Genomic DNA, 24,927 nt, shown 5'->3' with positions numbered 1-24,927 from the left:
AAAAGCACCAAAGTGACTAAGAAAAACTGTAAGTACTATTGTTCACAAATCTCAAATGTATATATCAGTTTAAAGTATGTATATATGTTTTGTCTCTGTAATTGTTGTTATATCTTACCTTTAACATGTACCAATTGCTTTGGCAATACACGTTTTTATTTGTCATGCCAATAAAGCAACTTTTGAATTTGAATTTGAATTTGACAGTCAGAGAGAGAGAGAGACAGTCAGAGAGAACAGTCAGAGAGAGAGAGAGTCAGAGAGAGAGAGAGAGAGAGAGACAGTCAGAGAGTGAGACAGTCAGAGAGAGAGAGACAGTCAGAGAGAGAGAGACAGTCTGAGAGAGAGAGAGAGTCAGAGAGAGAGAGACAGTCTGAGAGAGAGAGAGAGACAATCTGAGAGAGAGAGAGAGAGAGAGTCTGAGAGAGAGAGAGAGAGACAGTCTGAGAGAGAGAGCGCCCTTTGTTGCCATGCTTCAGGCACCCCCTGCTTTCTCCAGGCCGGGGATGAGTGCAGACACCTGGACGCTCAGGTATCGCCCCAAACAAAGGGAGGGGTGTTTTTGGACACAGTCCCCACCCTCCCCTACACCAGGGTGTCCCTATTCCGTCCTCCTCCCCCAGGGACAGATTGGGGATGACTCGGTAACAGGACACCTGGGAACCAGGAAACTCCTACCAGGGGCCGTCTGACTCCAAACCAGACACAGGCGCAGTAAATCTAAACCCACCATATCTCATGAGGCCATGGTTCAGATCAACATCATGCTGTCTGGTGAGAAGACTGGCTAAAAGAAAAAAAACACAGCTTGCTGACAGGATTCACAAATAAAAAGAGGTGACTGTTATAACATGCATGTCATAGCAAAATGGCTGGTTAGATGTTGGTTAGTGAATAAATGAAAATAGTGGTGAAAGAAAATCAAATAAGAAAAAAAAAAGATGTATTTGCAAGACTTTTCTCTTTGGAAAACGTGTTTGAAAAGATAACCCTGCTTGTTTCAGGCAAGACAAATGTAACAGCGAGATCGATAAAATAAGACAATAAGTTGAACGATGATTATGCGATTAAGTGGACTTGCGAAAGAATAAAGGCTGTCTGTATCGGATTAAACACGTCAATTCTTTTTTTCTTTCTCCATCTCATCCAATTACTGTTCTCTCTCGCTCATGAGACCTTGGGTGATTTTCGCTTTCTCAAACGCGGGACCCCAATCGGTGTCCAACTGTTTGCACAATCAATGTAATTTTTAGAAATACAAAAACGACTACTCGCTGAGGTTACCTCAGACTGAGAACTGAGTTCAATGGACACTTTGTACATTATACTCAGGCTTAGACCTTAAAAGATGTTCTTGTTCAAAATGTTTCAGTGTTAATAATAGTCACTCAATTCTAATGTTATTTTCTTCTAACTTGTCAAAAGGAGATGCTGGAAAAAAAAACATAAGTTTGCTTTAAGTGCATTCAAATTGATCTGTTTTTGTCATAGAGGAGTCTACTGCAAGGCTTCTAAATTGTTTGTTGACATGACACTCCCTAACCTAACAATTTATATTTGGTGTTCATGTGATTGAAAAACATCTAACCTCAAAATTTCAACAAATTGCATGTGTGTGTGAGTGAGTGTAAATGTGTGCAGTGTGTGTGTGTGTGTGTGTGTGTGTGTGTGTGTGTGTGTGTGTGTGTGTGTACCTGTAGTGTATCTGTGTCTTTTCATGTCTCTAGGCAATGATGTACACTTGTGAGTATCTGTAGGCATGTGTGCTATATGTGGGTGGGTATGAGTTTGTATGCATAATTCTGTCATCCAACACATCCATCTCTGCGCAGCCCACTGAGTGTGAAGGGAGGTCATGGAACATAAGTCTGACTCACCCGATGAAGCCCACTCAGAGCCATTGGTTGAGGTTGACTTGAGGACAGGACACAGTCTTACCCAGGGGCCTGGCAGCGCTGTGAGCAAACACAGTATATCAGCATACTTTGTGGATGTGTACTGATGAGTGTAGTATACTGATTTGGGTTTGGGACTATAAGGTCATAAGACCAGCTAAGCTTTCACCAATCTGCTGAGTTTACCCTCAGTATACTATTAATATGTTGAATGTAAAGGAGAGTTTACACTTTACAGCAAGGGTACTTGAATTATCATGAATTAATGCATGAATTAATTCATGATTTATTTTCTTGACTTTGGTCAAGAAGTGTCTGCTAAATGTAATGTAATGTTAATGTATTACTTCATTCTTTAATATCTCATTAAGGAATGAAGTGCCTCGGGCATCGGCCTAGCCATGCAAATAAATCACTGTTTTACACCATTTACAAGGCTCAAAGTAGCTCCATACTTCATTGGTAGACTTCCAAGGGCCTTGACATTTAAAACGAGACATTGAGAACTTTGAAAAAGCACTGGTAGTTTATTTACAAGATGATTTATACAGACAGTACCTTGAAGAGGTTTACCGTTCACCTCCATCTTGAATTTAGTCACGATAAGTCGAGTGACGAGCATGAATGAACAGGTATGATAAGGGATCAGATTCCAAAAATAATTCTGTGGAAATGCATGGACTCCACTGGAAGCAACATGAATCTATGCATTTCCATGGAATTATTTTGGGCTAGATCGTTATGTTTGGTTATTTATATGAGTGAGTGGATAATCTGCCTAACGTTTAACGGATGCCCTGGGTGTGGCAGTAGCACCAGGCAGGCGTGGTTGGTGTGGTGATGACCTTTACTTTTGGAGACTTCTATCAGTGCCACCACCAATCTGCCTCAGGTGTCTTGAGTGATGGACAGCCGTTTTGTGGGAGGGGGAAAAAACCTGTCAGATCACCTGTCTGTCATTGGTGTCCCTCATGGCACCCATCATCAGGAAAGAACAGAAACCAATGGGGGAGAAGAGTAAAGAGAGAGAGAGACAGGGGCAGAGAGAGCAATATAGAAAGAGGGAGACAGAAAAAGAGAGAGATGGAGGGAGAGAGAGAGAGAGAGAAAGAGAGAGAGAGAGAGAGGCCTAAAGGTCACCTGTCATCAGTGAAATCACAGCAGAACTCGGCACTGTCAGTCAGCCTAGATCTGAGATTAGGAGACCAGAGTCCCTGGTGGCAGAGGCAGCTCGGACAGCAAGCAGAGATGGGCAAACAGAGCTGGGAGTCTCTCAGTACCCAGTGCCATCATTGGCATTGCCTGGGTACAGTGTTCCAAAGCCATCTTCCCACATGGCATTCAGCGTCTCCTTATCTGTTGTCAGATGACTGTGGCACCCCAAAATAATATATGTCTGCAGAATCCAGGCAATTTTCCAGTGCATTTTAGTGACATATTTTTTTGCTATTAATAATTTCAGTGTTGTATAAAATAAGATTATCTTTGATCAAATCCCTCATCATTACCACCTTCACACACAGACAGAGAGAGAGAGAGAGAGAGAGAGAGAGAAAGAAACAGAAAGAAACAGAAACCCTTTTTTAAACAGCTAAATATGTCAATGGCTTGTGTTCCAAAAGATCATGATTGCACAGAGAGGGGGAAATTTAACTCACAATATCCACGTGTGTGTGTGTGTGTGTGTGTGTGTGTGTGTGTGTGTGTGTGTGTGTGTGTGTGTGTGTGTGTGTGTGTGAGATTGATTGAGGTTTTATTGCAGCCTGTGCCACAAAAGGCCACCCTACTAACAGGCCTTCTCTTCTCATCAGCACTAATGGATGTGTTTCTGACACCCCGTATTCCAACTTATACAAACAGTGTGTGTGGGGGTGTGTGTAACCCTTACAGGTCTAATCTGACGGCCGATCTAAATGACCCCATTCTGCTGATGGCTGGTTTGTGGCAGGGGTCACAGGTCATCAGCAGTGAGAGCTATCAGTGGCTTCCAGAGGAAACTGCTGTCACCCATTGACCTCTCATTAACCTAATCTCCACTCTTTTAAAAATTATCACTTGTCCACAACCTCCGTGTGTGTATATGGATGTACACAAGTGTGTGTGTTTGTTGTGTGTGTGTGTGTGTGTGTGTGTGTGTGTGTGTGTGTGTGTGTGTGTGTGTGTGTGTGTGTGTGTGTGTGTGTGTGTGTGTGTGTGTGTGTGTGTGTGTGTGTGTGTGTGTGTGTGTGTGTGTGTGTGTGTGTGTGTGTGTTTGGGAGAGTCTGTGTTTACATAAATAGATGTCTGTGAGACAGTGATGATGTGTTTACTTACAAATCTGTTTTTTGCAGATGTACACTTGTGAATGTACACATGTACACATGTAACATTTCTGTTTGAAGGACAAGATGAGGAGCTTTTGAGGGGCACCAGGGCATCCCTCTGCATGAACACACGTCTGTGTATGTACACAACAGCATGTACCTAGTATACAGTGAAAAAGACTTTCCATAAACCATGTTGTGCATATATTCCCCCATCCATGCATGTTCTGTATATGTACATGTGTGAACGTATCATACCACGTGTGGACTGACTGATTGTCTGTGAGTGATAGAATATGTGTACATACAGTATGAAAGATTGGTCCCCACTAAGCTAAACGGATTAGCCATTCTGCCAGCTTTCTGGGCTTAGCGGCTGGTGTGTTTTGTCAATAATTCTGTAAATATAGGAACTTAGGCAACACAGCGTCTGCTACACAACACAACACTACGATGAGACAGAACAACATGACACACAACACATCTTACCAACACAAGACACAACACAAAAAAGAAGCACAGTGCGCCAGCAGAAAATAAACATCAGCAAAAAATGGAACCGTGTAACGAAAGGAGGTACTAGGAGGTTTAATACTACAGAACACAGCAAAACACAGCTTTAAAAAGATGTCACATTTCAACTCCCAGTGCATCACAACACATCAACAGATATAAAGAAACAAGGGTATAACACTTTATAATAACTACACACAATTCATCATTTATTAAGCCTTTGTTACTTATTAGTTAATGGTTTGTTCATCATTAGTAATTTCTTGTTCATACATAATTTATCATCAGTAAATAATTTGTTTACACAGTTATAAATGGTTTGTTCATAGGAAAATAAGCTTATCCAAAAAATATGTTTGTAAGAACATGATTTATACTTAATAAGTAATGAAACAACCACTTATAAATTAATCATTTTCCAATTATAAATCAGTTGCAAACTATTACAAAATGCTTTGTTCATCATTTGTAAAGCATTGCTCCTATGTTAATTCTTATAAATAAAGTATTTGTACACACAGTTATAAATGGTTTGCTCATAGTAAATAGGCCTATATCTAAAATGTGTTTATGAATTATTGTAAATACTTAATAAATTATGCAATAATATTTTGTTGATGAAGTAATATTTCCATTATTTAACAGTTGTTACATACACATGCACTAATGATTAGTTAGGGTGAGGATGCATATTTGATAAACCACTTCCTAATACTATAATTCATAATTAACTCAGGAGTTACAAGTGGTTAGTTAATGATATTTTTGTGAGCTTATCTAAAGTGAGGACTTTCTATGCCTTGCAACACATTTTCAAATGAGTTGTAAAAATTACATTCACATTCATTCATTTAGCAGACAAGCAACATACACATGTCAATTAAATTGAAGGCCATTGACACAACAGTGAAAGCTGGGAATCGAACCCACAACTTTTCAGGCTACTGCATGCTAGTCCAGCTCCTTATCCACTACACTACCTTGGCCCAGATAGAAACCCCTACAACTATGCAAGAGTTTCTGTTTTCTTCTACTACACACTGTTAAGCATTTATTAAACATCTGTAAACTATTATTAAATGCTGTATTCTTCGTTTGTAAAGCATTATTCCTATATTAATTCTCATCTGTAAATCATGTTTACACACAGTTAAAAATGGTTTGTTCATAGTAAACACGCATATCTATATTATATTTTTTAATTGACTGTTGTATTACCACTGGGCAGAGGTAGTGTATTGGATAGGGAGCTTGGTTAACATGCAGTAACCCATAAAGTTGGGGGTTCAAGTCCTGGCATCCACCAATGTGGCCTTGCCCTTTAATTTCATTGACATGTCTAAGTCGCTTTGGGTGAAAGTGTCTGCTAAATGAATAAATGCAAATGTAAACTTTATAACTCATTTGTAAATGTGTTGCAAGGCATAAAACGTCCTCACTTTAGATGAGCTCACAAAATATCATTAACTAACCACTTGTAACTCCTGAGTTAATTATGAATTATAGTATTAGGAAGTGGTTTATAAAATATGTATCCTCACCCTAACTAATCATTAGTGCATGTGTATGTAACAACTATTAAATAATGGAAATATTACTTACTTGTATGACTTATCGTGCATGTGTATGTAACAACAATTAAATAACGGAAATATTATTTCATCAAAAACATATTATTGCATCATTTATTAAGTATAAACAATAATGTTTAAACATATTTTAGATATAGGCTTATTTACTATGAACAAACCATTTATAACTGTGTGAACAAATGCTTTACTGATGATAATTATGTATGAACAATAAATTACTAAAGATGAACAAACCATTAACTAATAAGTAACAAAGGATTAATAAATGATGAATTGTGTGTAGTTACCGAAACAAGCACACACACACACACACACACACACACACACACACACACACACACACACACACACACACACAGCAGAGCACAGCACAGCACAGCACAGTATTGCAGGCATGTGCAGAGTCTTGACTCACTTTATCGCGGTCATCTCTGTATTTACTGGGGGTCACACCACACAACACTTGCATTCATTTGCCTGTCTGTTTAATCCATTGGCTGAGGCATGGGGGTCAATATGACCCTGTCAGCTCGGGCTGACTCATGGAGTGTGTGTGTGTGTGTGTGTGTGTGTGTGTGTGTGTGTGTGAATATGTGTGTGTGTATGTAGGCAGAGATTCTGTCCAGATACTTTTGTGTATTTACTATTTAGTGTACAAAATCTACTTGGGAAAGAATTAGATATGGATGTGTGTGCTTGTATGTGTGTCTATGTGTAAAAATGAGCAGATATTTCTTCATTACAATAAATATATAATACAGATACATGTGAAAATACCAGAAAATCATGCTTTCCGATAGAGAATAGCTCACCTGTGGAGTTAATCGTGTGTCACACACACACATAGGTAACACACTTACACAGCAAGACAGTGCATTCAGACACTATAATACAAACACATTTAGGCATGCAGTGCACACAGAGCGTTTCATTCACACAGTTTACAGACTCACCTATTAATACACACACACACACACACACACACACACACACACACACACACACACACACACACACACCCTCACACAAACTGCTGCATGCACACACACCAATGCATAGAACTGAGAGACACACAAATTCACACATGCATGCATACACACTAGCTAGCATTCGGTACACAAATCGGTCACACTTTATTTGGAGGGTCTGATAGCAATAATTTTAGGGTTTCAAGACTACTTTTAGTTAGCCATGTGGCCCCTCTTGGCATTAAACAAATGAAATGCTAATGTACTGGTTTCAAGGGCTATCAGATCCACAAGACAAAGGATGTTACCTTGCTATAATGTATCCATGTGTCATGAAATGTAAATATATTCATGTTTGGTATCATTGTAATAGTCTCAGTACAAGGATTGTAATGATTTGATTGTGAGAATGTTTAGAACATTCTATAAGTGATATTTCTGATATATAAGATATCTCTCCTCATGCTGTTCAGATAAGAATGCATAGGTGTGAAGTAGGTGTGTCTGATGCCATCTGGAGAACCAACCACGTGGGCTTGTTTTGCCGCCAATTCTTTCTTTGTTTAACCCATACAAAAGTGACTAACTTGCATTGTTTGTCAGAAGAACAAGATGGAGAACTGAGAGGGAGAGGTTGATCCAACAGAGGCCATGGCCTCTGTGCCATGGCCTACATAGACCATTTTTTACCCTCTCTGCTTGTAACAGAATAAACCTGATTCCTGAGTGTTCCTGAAGTTTGCCGGTCTAAGTTAATATTAAGTAATTATTCACCACAATTACTTTCAGGTCCCATATGGACCATAGATACTCAGATTATGGACAAACTACCTGTTAGATTGCCTCTTTACCATTTACAAGTTAGATAGATTTTCAGTTCAAAAATAGAACAGAACAGAAATATGGGCAGGCTAACCCACAAATTTGCTCTTGTACATTTGCAGTAGTCAAGAAAACCATTTGCCCTCCAGCACCCGTGTGATTCGTGGCCATATGCAGCCTTTAGCTCCATGTACGCACATTAGAGTTCTGGTACGTTGATGGCTGTGGCCCATTTGAGCTGATTAGCGCTCCATACTTAAAATGTCCACCCACTCTGGCCACCTCCTTAGATTTCTATTCAGACTAACCCGAACACACTAACACACCCCCCATACTCCCATACTCTCACTCTCTCTCTCTCTCTCTCTCTCTCTCTCTCTCTCTCTCCCAAACACACACAAACACGTTCACACACACACACACACACATGCACATACACATACACACACACACACACACACACACTCACCCTCTTCTCTGCAAGTGTCACAGAAGGCTTGGCCGGCTGATGAGGCTTTTATGCGCAAGCCCTGGGAGTTTCCCGGCCTTGGACCAGGCTGGCCAGGGGAGACTGCTCATTAGCCTCAAATGGCCCTCTCTCTCTCTCTCTAACCGCCCCTCACAAGCCACCATCACCACCGCCACCCACTGTAGGGGGCTGTCCACTGCAGGCCGTGGGTGGGTGGGTGGACCACTTCAGCATGGCACCCTGCCCGCTCCGCTAAATAATTACGCTCCGCAAGGTCTCGGGTAAACCTGCAAACCAGCCGCCATGCAGGCTGCCTAGTGCTGTAGATTTGAACTAGGAGGAAGAAGAAAAGGACAGGAGGGGGTGATGGGAGGGGGTGGAGGATGGATGAAGGGGTGAATGGATGGATGGATGGATGGATGGATGGATGGAGGGAAGGGAGAAATGTGGAGGTATAGGTAGCCTGGTGAGGGGGTGGAAATTTTCATGGGTCATGCATAGTGATAGAGGAATCTTTCTGTTTTTTTATTTGTGTATGTGTGTGTGTGAATGTGAATGAGGTACATGTGGCTCTTCTGTATAATGTTACAGTGTTTACAGAAAAACTCAACACAGCATGGCTAGCATCCACTGAGCCAGCACCCCATGCAAACATAACAGGGGAGCCTTTCTCTAGCACTGTGCCACTGAGGAGAGAGTGAGCCAGCAAGAAAAGGCAACTGGACAGACAACAGCAGGACTGAGAAAAACAGTATGATAAGAGACTGGCTTTCAAAGCCTGTATGTACTTGTTTGTGCACATCACTGTGAATGCAAGTCTGTGTATTTGCATATACTCCATTGTATCCTCAGCAGCATGGTCAAGGCTGTGTGTATTCAGTGTGTGTATGTTTTGTGTGTGTTTGTACATCCATATTTTTTTATGTGTGCTGTTTCTCTTTTTGTGTTCAAGGTGTTTCTCTTTGTGTGTCCAAGTTTGTGTGTGTGTGTGTGTGTGTGTGTGTGTGTGTGTGTGTGTGTGTGTGTGTGTGTGTGTGTGTGTGTGTGTGTGAACAAAGGTCTTTGCAGGGCTGAGAGGTGAGCAGAGGGAGGGAGTGACTGGTGCCAAAAGGAGGGAAAAGTACCCTCCCATTAGCATGTCATTTTAGCACTCTATGGTCTTTAAGTAATAACACTCTGCAGGGTGGAGCATTATCATCCATCCCTCTTCCCCATCCTGTGAGTCCCTCCTCCCATCCCAACCTCTCCAGCTCTCTCTCTCCACACAAACACACACACACGAACACATACGCCACCTCTCCTGCCTGGGGTCAGTTGCACCTGCTGTCATCGACCGATCATCTTTTCATCTTTTCAGTCGCACCTGATCATCTGTCCACGAAGAGTCCCCCCTCACCCCTCAAGCGCACAAACTTTTACTTCTACCCCCTACCTCGCGTTCTCGTTCCCTAGAAGAGCCAGGCTCTGCACCATCCCTCCTCTCTCCAAAAATAACAAACAAACAAACAAACAAAAGACAACGGCAAAAATCGATGGACGATCCATAAATGGACGATCCATAAAGTTCGTCCATTGTTATCCCTCTCTCACTCTTTCGTTCTTTCTCCGCCGCGCACAAAGATGGGGCGAGTTGAGGCACAATCAAACGCAAAGTTTAGCCTCTCGTTCAGTTCACCGGGACACAGCGTGGCTTCTAGCGAGAGAAAAAAGCACACATAATGATCCCGCTTATCTACCAGACCCTGCTGGAAAGCACCGGTCAAGCCAGAGACGAGAGACAAGACACTGTTTTGCTGTTAATATCAGAAGCGTTTAAGGAGGGAGTAGGCTACACGGGGTGCATGTGCGAGTGAAGCAGAATGGAAGAGCTTAAAAGTGGCACGGCGCACGGAGGGGGAATTTTAAAAGTTTTTAATGACTCGTAACCTTCTAATAAAATTTATTTTTCAACGATGATAAAGTCAACGCTTTCGGTAAAGCTCCCCACAAGCTTGATCATGAAATAAAAGCTTGAAAAAGTTCTGGTGGCCTTGAATAGAAATGTCGGTTTTGGGTCAACTGAGACTAGCTCATGAAGGACACAACAGAAACATCTGTCCTTGGGTGGCCTATGTCCTCTTTGTAGCACGATTCGCCCGTTCTGAAACGACCCAATCTAACATATTGAAAGAACAGCCGTGTCAAAAAAAGTATTGCAAAGAGTATTTTAAAATGTGACACAAACTGGTAAAACATCATTAAGCCTAATCTTCGATAAGAGTGACCTCGGCCCACTACCTAATTTCACTGACTGAAGAATTTCTTGGTATTTGTCCGCATCAAGGGCTTATGTTGCTGAACAGCCACAGCAACGAGGAGGAATGAACAAAAAATGTCGGTATAGTTGTTAGAGAACCCATCATGAGTGTAACTGTGGAGGGGTCTGGAATGCCAGACACTTATGGAGGTGTCCTGGGTCTAATTCAATGAAACACCGATGAAGGAAGGAGCCTGCTTGATAATAATATGTGAATGAGTGAAATTCTCTCGAAGGCTGCTGTCGGTGATGTTTTTTGCCAAAAGAATGCTATGTTGGTATATTGTTTTTGATGGTAAATAGGCTTGGATGGCTGCTGTGGGAAATCCCCTACTTATAACACTAGGATTTTAACACCTCTCCTGTGTATATCTAAAATCACTGTCGCACGTCCGTGCCATTATTTCAGAACCTGGACAGCTCCCCAAGATCAGTATTTAACAGTTCAAATCAGTATTTTTACCTGAACTTGTCTAATAAATAGGCTTACATTTAAGTATCGATTCCATCAGAAAAGGATTTTCCCCTCTAAAATTATTAAATTATCTCCACCAGTCTGCTGTTAAGCCACAGCTTCGTGCCGATGGGGAGTTTAGGGAAGAGAGCTGAGGCGTTCGCAGCTGCGCTGAGCTGTGAAATTCGGCGAACAATCGGGATCACTGTTCGTCATCTTCTCGCCTTTCCTCCTCATTTGCATAGTCCGTTGTGCTTGATTGACGACCATAGCAGGGCCGAGTGAACTGCTTTTGTTCCCCACTCACAAGCGGATGGCGGGTGTGTGACAGGACTCAGGTGAGGCCAAAGAGGAGATGGATTAGGTGTATATCACCGAGGCGGGCATGGGAACTTGGAGAAGAACACACACACACACACACACATACACGCACACACGCTCACAATCCCCGACCATTTAGTTTACTCTGGGTATGATTATGACATTAAACAAAATCTGTGTTCTGTTTTCACGCGTTTGGACCTCTCATCATGACACAATTAAACCACCCCGACAAAGGAGGCTCTTTAAACCCTAACATCCGTGACCCTTGTCCTGTACGATCAGAAGCAATGATGTTTGCGACCAACCGTGTGTTCTCCCGACGTTCCCAATACTCTCCTTCGCTTCGCAGATTTGTGATATCAAATTGGAATGGACTGAAATATGAGAATGTTTCTATGACAGGCTGGGTATGCCTACCCCGTTATCAGATTTTAAATCGGAGTTTAAATCATGTACAGTTTTCCGGGTTAAATGTAGCCTACAAATTGTTTAGGTACTCTGAATTTATTGGAACCCTCACGGAGACTTTTGTGGTCATTGGCCTTGATATTCAGTAAAAGCCTCACAGACTACGTTAATGTCTGTGTGCACAGAAATGGTGCGCAGCGCCAGCGTAAAACTGTCACTTTAATAAGCAGTAGGGGCGACAGCGAGTTATTCAGAGAGGCTGAAATGACTGGCAACAGTTAGTCTTCTGGCAAACCAGAAAATAGCGAAATCCTGAGCAGATGCGTTCCCGCCTGATTATTATTCCCGGCTGCCGCGCTTGGTAATGAGAACGCCGGCGACTGTTGGCGCTGATTACCGGTCCTTGGGGATCTTCTGTTTTTCCCAAGTAATTGATAGTTAGACCCTGCTCTAATTAAATACGCTGTCTGGCTCATTGATAGAGACTTCGTCGGGCACCAAGGCGGGACTGTAGCTAACTGGAGAAGTGGCTATATTTTTTTTTTAAAAATCAGCGACAGCAACTCATGACTTGAGGAAGCCTTCTTGTTTTATGAGGATATCTGAAGCAGTGGGCGGGTTTATATTAGTGTTATTCGTGCCCTGTTCGTATTCGTGAGATGAATGTTAATATCAAATAGTATCAAATAAATACAATGACTCAATGGCTTAAGCAGATTGAATTATTCGGTTTATTTTATTTGTTTTATATACACAATGCCTTGTGTCCAAATCTACAATAACTGTTTACATATCCTTTCAAGTAACTTTATCTTTTTTCAATCTCTGCAGGAGAGACCCATGAAGACTAGGTGTTTTTCTCCTCTAATTCGTTCGCTTTTCCCACCAGAATCCCCGACCGCTTCCCGGGAAAGCTTGTAGGAGTTTTTTGTGTGGTCTCTGCCTTGTCCTGTTCTGTCACTTCTCTGACGGGTTCCCCTCGCACCTGCGTCGCTGCCCGCTCCCTTCAGGAATTCGCTGAGGCTTGTAATCAGCTTTGTGGAGCCATTGAGTGCACGGCTCAGTGAAACTTCCCAACCTCACAGCGCGCTGGACCGCTGAATGGGAATCAGCGTGGGGCTGCTCTCCAAGCGTCGGGTCTGCCAAATTCCAGCGGAGTCTCTCACAATCACCCCCACACAGGCTTCGCTGCTGCAGTCCGCGGGTGCGTAAGGGAGGGAGGTGAGAGGAGAGGGGAGGAGAAAGAGAAAGAGAAAGGAAGAAAGAAGAGAAGGACACAGAGTGAGAAACAGAGGGGGAGAGTGAGTGAATGAGAGAGAGTGAGAGAGAGAGAGAGAGAGAGAGAGAGAGAGAGAGTCAAGGCAAATTCCAATAAATGCAATAACCATTAGCCTATCATCAAAATTTTAGAGGTAAATCAATCACATTGTCGAAATACAAGTCAGTTACCAGGGCTAACTATACTGCTAGTATGGGCTACTATAATATTCGGGCCTATTGTGTATTTAGCTTGAATCATCCAAATAAGTGGCAAAAGCAATCTATTCTTTTGAATTAGTGTTACAACAGATCTATACAAACACTAGTAATACGCTTACATGATCATGAGTAGATGAAGTGGACCAAGGCTCTTACTGGACACATGTCGTTTATTTAATAAATTGCTGAAGGACTGAAGGAATCATTCTTTATAACATGCCGTGTAAGCAATGTGAGGCAATGGAAGGATTTGGAATACAAAAGTTTAAAAAAGTTGGTCGAGGTTTTTTTTTTTTTGGTGGCTGCATTTGGAATGCACAGCCACACTCGCGCTGCTTAAATGACTGCTCCAATGTCGCAGCAGATATTGCAGCTCGCGCGGCATCTCGGCTCTTGGAAGGGCGCGGGATTAAGAGGCTGCAAGATTGTTAAACATGTCAACGTGTAATTGCACGATAAGGCTCTCGCGAGGAATTTATTGGCCCAGTTGCTATTTCTATTCCTCCCTAATCTCGTTCAGCACATTCGTTCCGTGCAATCTGTCTCCGTAATCTTCTGTGACAGACCGGCGACCAATAGTGGCGAACAGGATTTTTTTGAGAGAGGGGAGAAAATATGCAGAGGCGTGATAAACTGATGCTAATTATCCTCATTTAGGACAGCAAGTGCAAGAGATCGGGGGTTTGTGAGCGAGCAGCTTCTGCGAGCCAACGGTGGTGATGGCTTCCTAGCACTGAATATATCGGTGGCTACAAGATAAGGCTATCGCGCAGTGAGGCGATTTATTGGTCAGTGGCTTTCGCCGCCCACCCGCTTCTCCCCACCTCGCACCCCGCCCGCGCGCCCGCACGCCCTCCCGCCCTCTCTCCTTCAACAGCCCCCCACTACAGAGTAGTAAATTATTTGGGAAAGATTTATCAGAACGGTTCTCTTTAACCTGGCAACGTGCTGTGACGTGCTACTCGCCTTTCGGGTTTTCTGCGTTAATTCGTGTAGCTTTTTATCAGGAGATAAAATAAAAATAGCTGCCGGATTGGCAATCCCTTTGCTCCCTTCCGCGCGCGGAGGAGTGGGCGTTTAATTGCCCTGAATTTTGGACATCTGGTCATCTGTGTTTTAGCTGTGAAGATGTCTGCTTGAGGCAGCCAAAATGACCAATTTTGTTTTTGATTCTGGATTTGTAGACATAATTTAAATACATAAAACAACGAATTTGTATTTAAACCCCAGGAAAATCACATGGTGTGTCTGCTTGTAAAAATGTTGCGGTGAATGGGTATCCTGATTACGTAGCAAAATCTCATGAGCCTCGTCCGGTTAACATATGACGTGCAGCCTCATTTGCAGACTAACCTAAAATAGGGGTTTGATGAATATATTTTTTATTTTAAGATGGAATGAGATAGCATAAAGCACAATTGCGTTGAGTAGCCATTTCTGTTAGAAAATGCACTGTAAAAGTAATCCACCATACTATATTTTGCTCTCTGCTGTGCTGTGGATGCAATAGCTTCTGTGGTATTGAAATGTTGGCCTACTAATTGTCTATGATGAATGATGGTCGCTGCGCGACTATTAGGTTTCAATTAACCCCCAACGCCACGGAACCAATGCGCGCGTGTGTGATGCAGAGTGTGTGTGTGACCGCTGTGGGCTCACGGTGTCCCCTCTCCCCCTGCCACTTGTTGCTTAAAGAGCTCTTGGTGGTGACGTCACGGTCCCGGTGTGTAATTGTTCGCGACTCTGACTCGCCGCTGACCCCGGGGTCGGTGTCTCGGTCTAATCCGTTTCTCCATGCCACACACAGAACACAAGCTGCTCCAGCACTCCCTCAAATACACTAATCCTCAAAGAAATACCCGCCGACTACCTCGCAAACGTTGCAATATTCCCAAAAGGGTTTTTAATAAAATAGCAAACAAGTATCACTGAGGAAACAGCGGTAGGTAATTAAATAATCACGTAGAAGATGTAGGTTACAGATACGCACTGGCATTTCCAAAAGTGTTCAACAATCCTAACTGCTGAGTGGCAGGGGCCTTAAAACGCACCATCTAAAATTCTCGGTGCGTCTTGCATCACCGCACATGGGCAAAAACAGCACCAAGTGCAGCATCCAGTGAATAATGAGATTTCTTTGTGCTCTTGCTATTCAGTAGGGAAGCCTTTGTAGAGAGATCAAGGCAGAGGGCTCGAACTTTGACCCCCTGTCTCCAAAACAAGCTGAATGAAAACTTTCGTTTTTTCCCTTCACAAGCCATTTAAAAACTCTCTCCTGTTACACGGATTACGTCTCTCTCAAAGGGCAACGCCAAATGATTCAGCAGAGCCGGACAACAACTATTTAGTAGCCTTGTTTGTTAATGATCACAAAACGTGTTTTTTTTTCCTCCAAGAGAATTGGGCTGAATATAGGCCTACCATTTCTCACGATGTGTATTTGAAACTTTTAAAAGACTTTGTATGTAGCCTTCATTAATAGGGCTACTATAATTACAAAGTGAAAGAACACTATTACATCCAGAGATCAGGAACCAAGGCATTGTGTTGACAATGCTTGGGTTACTGAACATTTTGACTATGTTTTATCACAGAAGGCCTACCGCCTCACCTGAAAACACATTCGCCGCACTATGAAGAACTGCAACTTTTTGTGGATAGAATAACAACTCAATATCGTTTTGAAAACTATCGTCAAACTGCAATCAGCACCATATTAACAGACACCAGTGGTCATATCATGGCCAACTGTGGACCTCCTCGATCATAACGAGCACCGAGAAATAGGACATAGCCTATCCGTCGATTTTAAGTCAGCATAGGACTTAGAATCTGTGTTGGTTACGTTAGCACGATCCACAGCATTTTAACATTTTCTTTTAAAGCTTGACAAACACAACAAACTCTTGAAGCTTGACAAAAAAAGAAAACATGTGCATATAGACAGCAGCAGAAGTCTCTTCCTCAATAAGATGACGTAGATCTACTAACAATGGTTAACTGTTGCTGGTTACAATTTTAGAGATAAATGTAAAATCAATTAATACACAAGATGATAGATTAATTTTTAATATTAGACTTAGCCATATGGTTCAAATTAAGACGACAGGACCCAATCGTAGTACAAGCAAAACAGCCTATTCACCATCTCGAAATAATTAAACTATGAAAGGGAAAAAAAATGATTATTTCTGTCGATTGAGACAGCCAGATTTTAAAATAGTAATCTTAAAGTAATAAAGTATTTATACTGACGACTCCCTTCAGATTGTGGAAACGTTGAGTTTGCAATCAGTTCTTAGTTTGGTAAACATTTGTAAGAATAACAACAATGGAGTTAGATCTCATTTAACATCTAATTTATCTCTTATTGTGCTTTGAGGTGATACTAATCACAACCCTCCGTCTTTGCCACAGAAGCATTTCTAGGTATGGGCCTCGACAAGCGTAGCACTTGGAGTTTTAAACAAGAGTCTGCACTAAGCATTACTAATTAATACGTGTTTAAACAAAAGTGCTATTTGTAAAGTACTTGGGGAAGGTCATGACACAATTTAACTCCTTTCAAGACAAATGCATATTTTGGACTGTAGTGCAATGGAAGATATAAGCTTTGTCAAATGAAAAACAAAGGAAAATGGTACCCTACAACTTTCTTTACGACCGAGAAAGGTACGCTACATATTATTAGGATGCCTGAAAACAAACAAACAAATCCCTTTGCTAATATTGCGACAACACATAACAAAACACTGTTTATGAACCAGGGACAATATCTGTCAATTTTATTTAAACCATGTTCCAACGCAAAGTCAATATTTGAACTGGCAAAATGCATTTCATAAATTATGTACAGCTGCAATTGTGTGCCAGCCTTTTAAAATATTAAAACTTATTCACAATTTACAGGAAATATTACAGCAGAAAGGGAATAACGCAAGTACATTAATTCACGTTTACAAACGTTTTGGTAAATAAGCAGTTTATATAAACTTTTAAAAACACTTCTCATTATTATTCATAAAGGATGGCCTACACTATTTTATTTTCTGGTTAGGATGTTTTTTTCGCACAAAAAGATTTTTTTGAAAAGTAACACTTAACTGAACATAGGGCGAATTGCCCCCATAGTTGTACATCGCCATAAGCAATGTGAGCTCGAATTCTTAAATGTGGACAGAATTTTCAAACAATATTCCACAAAAGAAAAGCCATATAATCGTTTAATTTCTTCATTTTTTTTTCTCTCAAAGTCAATCGCACAATATTAAGTCTACCTTTAATTTACAATAACATAAACATTCTGTACAAAAAGGGATAGGTCAGTGACCATCTAGAAAAGAAAGAGGTAAATATTTGGTTACGCGATTCTGGATGCGTTCTGCAGTTGTCTCGTGTGTGAAATACTTTTAGATATGTGTCAGAGGGACGGTTCCATTAACTCCAGCGGCCGTGCTCTGGTAATGCTGCGGCAAAGCATGAAGTCTGCTCTGTACGGACGGGTCCCCAGATTCCCCGGTCGGTAAATACATGCTAATCATTTCTCTCAAGTCTCCCGGACAGGGGCCTCTGGAGTGCGTGCTGACTGGGGGGCTTACGTTCGGCTCTGACTTCACCAGTGATCCCAGCGTACCGATAGAAGTTGGGGAGGCGACACTAGAGTTCTGGTGCTGAGAGTACGAGATCCCCCCGTAGCCGGAGGGAGAGGCGCTCATGTAGCTCTGGGAGTTCGAGATGGGGCTGTACTGGAGAGTTGTCATGTCGTAGCGGTGCATGGGCTGCGGGTTGTGCGGGTGGTGGTGGTGGGCATGGTGATGATGGGCTCCGGAGCCTGGGTGCTGGCTGTAGGCGAGCTGTGCCTCCTGCATCATCGCCGCTGCCGCAGCAGCGGCCGCCACCTGTCCCGAGTACGCACCATTTGCCCAGCCGTTCATATGGGCATAGCCGGCGCTGGCCCCGCCGCCGTGTCCCCCCGGACTTTCCAACCTCTGTCCAACCCCTGCCGAATTCATCCCGACCCCAAGACCCACGCCTCCACCGCCACCTGCCCCACCAAGTAGCCCACCAGCCAAAGAGTACTTGTCCTTTTTGAGCAGCGTTTTGGTCTTTCGCCTGGGTCTGTACTTATAATCCGGGTGCTCTTTCATGTGCATGGCTCGTAACCGCTTCGCTTCGTCGATGAAGGGCCGTTTCTCTGCCTCTGACATCACCTTCCACTCGGCTCCGAGCCTTTTGCTGATCTCAGAGTTGTGCATTTTAGGATTTTCCTGGGCCATCTTGCGTCGTTGGCCCCGGGACCAAACCATGAACGCGTTCATGGGTCTTTTAACGCGCTCTTGGTTATTTTTGCTCCCGGCGTTTGTCCCTGTTTGCCCCGAATTCGTGTTCGTTTGAGGGCCGGGGGAGTGGAGGTCCGTTTCCATCATCATGCTATACATTCACCCGGCTTATTAACTTTTCAACCAACACAAGAAAAAAAAAAAACATTCACTGAAGGCGCTCAAGTCCCGTGGAACAAGTGCAAACAGGCGGAATGAGCTCCGAGTAAAGCGAGTGAAATAACCTGTAATATAATCCAGGAAGGTGTTTTCGCAGGTTTGTTTTAGCCTGTATTTTGCCTCGTCTCCGCTTGCCGTTTCACATCCACCGTAATAGAATGCGCAGTTGAGCTACTTTCTCTAGTGTAGTTGAGAAGTTAGTTTAAGCGGCAGCCATATGATGCGCTTTGACAGCGATTAGAATGAGCAGGCGGCCAATGGCGTTCTAGAAAGGGAGCAATTTGCATGGCAGTCGGTCAGGTGACGTAGAGAACGTAGAAAGGGCTAGTAGGCGGGGTACAGTGAGGGTCAACTCCACCCCCCTCACCGAAAGTAAATATTGTAGAACTAGTTAGGGAAAGAGAATGTGAACGCAGTGAAACACCGTAGGGATTTTAAAAGAATGATAGGTCTATATCCTCCGATCACTGCAGCTAACATAGCCTATTCGATTAATTTCATACCAACCCATTGTTTTAAACATATGTATGGAAAGAAACACATATGACTTTGGGATGTGAAAATAGCCCACACGAAAATATTTCGAAACATTTTAAAACAAGCTCTTTGATCGTTCATTTAATTTGATTTACATTAATTCTAATATTGAAACAGAATAAATATTGAAATAGAACAAATAGAACAAATGTCTCACGCAAACACACACACACACACACGTGTTCAACCGGATGCATCTCACACTGCAGTCAGTGCAATTACATTTCTAAGGCAAACTTGCCGATAAAAGTATATTCCATGCAATAGCATATTACACGTAGTGGTACATTCAGGTGTTTTAGGGGATACACAAGACTTTGCAAAACTACAAGGAAGTGTATTACTGCCGTCTACTGGCAGAGAAAACGGTGAGACATGCGTGGTGCTGAAAGACAGCGACCTATAGGATCTTATAGCTTTTAGTAGTGCAGAGTGAACACGGCCAAAATAGCCTGCATATTTTGGTTATATCCCTTTTCCGGAGAGACAACGTCTATAGCGAGAGTTAAGAGCAACATGACTAAAGCATGCCATATCATTTCTTGCACGGTGCTTAATGCCCTCGCCTGCGTCACGTCCTTAAGTTTCATGGCCTGTATCTCCAGTAATAAGTTTGAACAGACTGCGCGTTTGAGCCGCGACGAGAGCAACATAATTAACAGGTTTGCATTGTTTAAAATAATGACAGCATTTCGTTTTTTTTAAGACACGGGATCCGCACGGACCTCACCCTGTGCGCCACACACACACGTATAATTCAAATTTCACAGTTGACCTGTTCAGAAAACATCAATCAGCCGCTAATTGGAAGCAAAACAAAATATCCCTGTCCCGCTGCGCAGCTAACGATTCTATCATTGTACCAAATTTCATGGCTTTTAATTTTGCTAATATCAATACATGTAGGCTATGGGAGAAAGATGCGTGGATCTCCAAACCGACTGAATTGCATAATTAGGTTAACGGCTTTACAGATGGTTATTGTACCGCCAGTCCGCAGAGATTGCTTACGGAGTGCTTCTGAATCTTGTCAACAGGAACAAAAAGCATTACACTGTGGATATATATATATATATATATATATTTTGTATGACTGCTTATTCGTGTAAAACATGAATAGGCCAACACCAACAGTAATAATTAGCCTGCGTCACACAAGAAAACATATGTGTATTTATTTAACACATTTCTGAAAACATATCTATGTAAGCATGCGGTGTTTCAGTAGGCCCCTAAGGCAACCAGTTTCACTGTATACCCAGCGGACTGGTCTTGGTTTCCCAGTGCTATTTTCTTAATTATGGCAATTTATGTAATCCCTCTTGTGTTAAAATGACATGCAGTCTGTGACGCTTCTAGACTCCACTGATGTATGGTGTTGGAAGGCCTATTTGAATGTAATGTTTTGTGAAATATAGGCTTAATGTAAAATATTTTATTCAAATACAGGTGTCGTTAAATTAAATGTTGGTTGCGTTGTCCAAAGTTCAGAAGGCACCCAAAGACATCCAAATCCTATTCTTTCATAATAATAATAATATTAATAATAATAATAAAAATAATGACCCTCTTTTTAACTACTACTACTACTACTATTACTATTATTGTTGTTGTTGTTGTTGACGACGTAGGAGGTATTATTGTAATTATGATGGTTAATGTCATATTTAGGCCTACATTACGATCACTGAATGAATAATCACAGTAGCCTATTATCATCACATTGATATTACAGAATAATATTATCAAATTATATTACATTTCTTTCAATTGAAGCAGAGAAAAAAATACCAGAATCTATTAAGGATAAGACTAGAATCCTACCAAATTGTAGCCAACAATTTACATAGGCTGGTTGAAATGTCTAGTTGAAATGTTACTTTTTTAATCCCTCGGGAAAAACTACGTTTTTGTCCCCCACTGTGTAAACTTCCTCTACCATACACTCACAGAGAATCAGCGGTTCTCGTGGGACACATTCACTGTTACTGTGTCATTCTGTGTCACTCGCCGCGCGCTTTAGAAATTTCCGTTTTTCTTTGTGCGCACTCTGCGGAATACTGTGCACACACTGTTGGCGCACGTGCGAGTGCAGGGGTCACGGCGGGTACTCCACCCCTTCGCCAGGGGCCTGGATTGTTGCTGTTTAAATCATTTAATTTGACTAACTTTCAAACTTTCTACATTTCACAGCACATTAACGTCTGCCTGATGGGTGCGTGCATAAGAGCTTGATTAATTGTGTTTAAAATAAATTAATGCTCTAATATTAATTTAAATATATTGTGAGGTCCACTATGTAAAATGTCCACATCATCCTATGTGCTGTTCTTTAAACCTATCTCTTTAAAGTGGTTCAGAAGGCCCTGTTTTGCAAGGCAATTTAACAATTATTACCTGCATCTTTGAGTCCGATAGAGTAATGTAAATTGCCATAACTGTGCCTGTAACTAACTTTGTTAATCACTTATACTATTTACGAACTTTTACAAACTATTTGGGCTCATCTTTACTTTGTTAACTTGACGAGTCGATGCATTTACCATTTTCTTGATGTTGGTTCTTTATTAACTGTATGTTACCTAGACATTGGCCATATCGTTTTAACTGTGTTAAAGCTTCTTGATGTCGGGTTTCAGCATGGGCTAAATAATCCCAAGCGCAGCTCTTTCCCTTGTAGAACTACAACATTGTTTATATGACAAGTTCCAACCATTTGTTTGCATAGGCGAGTTAAAACAGATGATTAGGTTAGGTGGTAAAAGTCAGGTTTTGATGGCTTAATTGTCAGACGCTGTTATCTGGCTAAACACCTGTTTTATAAGGACATCCACTAAACTTAGTATGTTAATCAATTTTCCTTTCGCTCCCTGACCTTACGCCAACTGACTATGGGTCAACATTTGTTCAGCTGGTGCTCAGAGCAATCCAGAAAATGTGGTAATTTGTGGAAAGTAAGTAACTGAATTGTCAGTGTTTTTTCCTAAACGCGTGTAAGGGTGTAAACGGGTCTTATCGCATGAAGGTGTGGAAAGAATCATTTGGAAGAAAAATTACAAAAAATATGTTTGTTAGAAAGAAGATACTTGCTCTTCAAGCGATGGGCTTAGTTGAAAACTGAGTTCTATCCATACGCGTATCGATATGAAACCTGCGTTTTAGTGAAAATCAGAGATGCATTACCCGAAAACACAGAGCAATCCTTTGCGTGAATACAATCACGATTTCAGGGGGCGCGCAACGCTTTATGAAATACTCTTGTAATTTTATCCATAATCCATTCCAGGGGAATGGCGCGAGAATAATTTTGTGAATCGTAAATATAAATGGCGTGTACCCAGCTGAGATTGCGTTCCCAACGCCAGAATTACTAGCGATTCGGCAGCGAGCGTAGTGGAGGAGGCGACAGAAGAAAAAAAAAACACTCATCTTTAATCTAGAGAACCGTTCTCGTCCTACAAAATTCATCAGCCAACAGTGTCATTACTTGTGTTGTACGTGTCTTAAGTCAGAGGACTTAAGAAACGCTCAAGCAATAAAACATCAGATTTAAAGACACGCGCCTCGGGGTTCCATTGCTTACATACAGCACGCACCGACGCAGGTATTGCGGCTATTTTTATCCCGTCGTACGAATTTACAGAACCGTTGAAACCAACCGATCATTGCCACCAAATCGTTATATTGATTGTATCTTTTAATTACATACAGCCTATCTGCACCAAAAACTCAAATAAATTATGATATTGCGGAGAAGAGACTTGTCATTGCAGGATATCTAATACAAACTTACGCGAGTTCCATTGTCCCTCATGTGGAGAAAGTAGCGTAGGAAAAGTATTCTTCCCCATACTCCTAATGCCTGTGTCCTACCCTTGTACCGCCATCCTTTCTAAAAATCTACCTGCTCAGTGTGCCAAGGCCGACGGTGCCCAGCTCCCAATCCCACAACTCAACAGACACTGAGGAGAGAGACAAGAAAATGAAATTTATTATAGACTCTAAAGACAATTTCAAGTTATTGTTTCTCCCGGCGAAAGGGTTCCTTCTCACATAATGAAGCGCCTTTTGTGTGGCACGGAACAATACAAAACAAGTATTCTAATAAATAGCCACTTTTTTGTTCCCTCTCGAGGATGAATGGAATCGAGCGGTTGGGTTTGAAAGCAGCTGCGTTGCATTCAGGATAGGAGGGGCGGAGCCTTGGCTGCCGGCGCTTCTCCTCCTTGGAAACGGACTTGCAGAGCGGACCGGGCTGAGCTGGAGCGAGCGGTGGCTGACTGCTGCCCTCGCCCCTCAGCCGGAGCACAGTAACAACGCGTTTGAACCACCCTAAACCACGTCTGAACCGGTTACTGTGACAGAAGATTAGGTATTTTAAGACAACAGTATTTACAAATATTTATTTAAAGTATTCTGTCCTTTTCATTAAAGAATCTACATAATGATTTAATGTAATGTTATACTGAATGGTAAATTTAAGTCCACAGACTGTAAAGAAATTGTTTGGATGACAAAAGATATGTATTGAATACATATTTGCTCTTACCAGTAGAGCAAAATCCAATTTGCTAATGATTTTCAGACCCATTACTTTTCTTACACTAGTCTGTATTAGGACATGCTATTGATAAAACTAATGAGGGGCCTTACACCGACCACTGTGTTTCAGTGAAACTCAGCCGTTAATGAGGGTCCAGATTCTCCAGGAGCTTATGGGAGCTCCATGCCAACCTTTGCCGGCTCTGCCCAAACCTCCCGGTCACAGCTTGCTGCCACGTGTCTTTGACAGCCCGTCAGGCCGTTGAGGTGCACTACTTGAGTTAGTGGGCTGCGCTCTCCAAAAAAGTCTGTGTGTGTGTGTGTGTGTGTGTGTGTGTGCACATGTGTGTGTCTCACCGTGAGCCCTCATTCACACTCCTACCTAGGTGCTATGTATGTTTACATTGATTTGAAGCACTCTGGAAAGGGCACTGTCACATTATTATGACTGCAGACTGTCATTATGTACACCTGTCTCCTATACACACACACACACACACACACACATACACACACACACACACACACACACACACACATCCCGCAGTAATCCTCTCTCCTGCCATCTCTTGGTCTATATGATCATTATGGCAGTTTCAAGTGTCAGCATGCGCAAAGTGTGAATTACAATTTAGGTTGTGGCACACCTGCATTTCCCCATTATAGTGGCTGTCACTCCATGCGATAAACCTCGGGAATACTGGTGATTCAAACCAGTTCCTCTTTGCTACCTGTGCAAAGCATGTCTGAATTGAAGATGTGAGCATCATATCATCCATTCATACATACTCCGCTGAATTCATAAATGAAAAGGAGTCACTTCTGAG

At 42.1% G+C, this 24,927-nt stretch overlaps 1 protein-coding gene across 2 annotated transcripts; it reads right to left on the bottom strand.

Moving 5' to 3' along the window:
* Positions 1 to 12,752: 12,752 nt before the first annotated feature.
* Positions 12,753 to 23,509, bottom strand: sox1a (SRY-box transcription factor 1a). 2 transcript variants are annotated; one of them, XM_048238611.1, is made up of 2 exons: positions 18,122 to 19,638; positions 12,753 to 13,235 (listed from the first exon to the last, which is right to left on the bottom strand). In XM_048238611.1, exons 1-2 carry the CDS (start codon positions 18,959 to 18,961, stop codon positions 13,002 to 13,004), a joined length of 1,074 nt encoding a protein of 357 aa, XP_048094568.1. In that variant the 5' UTR covers positions 18,962 to 19,638; the 3' UTR covers positions 12,753 to 13,001. The 2 variants fall into 2 exon arrangements, 1 of the variants encoding a protein (XP_048094568.1); XR_007193063.1 differs by lacking the exon at positions 18,122 to 19,638 and adding an exon at positions 23,352 to 23,509 and having other exon boundaries at positions 13,098 to 13,235.
* Positions 23,510 to 24,927: the final 1,418 nt, after the last annotated feature.

This window comes from Alosa alosa, chromosome 3 (genome assembly GCF_017589495.1).
Source record: "Alosa alosa isolate M-15738 ecotype Scorff River chromosome 3, AALO_Geno_1.1, whole genome shotgun sequence".
Lineage (NCBI taxonomy): Eukaryota > Metazoa > Chordata > Actinopteri > Clupeiformes > Clupeidae > Alosa > Alosa alosa.
Note: the sequence above shows the minus strand (reverse complement) of the source record. Positions and strands in the feature narration are given on the sequence as shown.

What these genes read in the sequence shown, in the direction of transcription:
- sox1a (XM_048238611.1), bottom strand. Translation starts at nt 18,961, where the DNA reads ATGTATAGCATGATGATGGAAACGGACCTCCACTCCCCCGGCCCTCAA. An exon ending in TGGTGAAGTCAGAGCCGAAC is followed by an intron (nt 13,236 to 18,121) that starts GTAAGCCCCCCA and finishes CGCGGACTGCAG; the next exon opens with CAGCGAAGCCTGTGTGGGGG.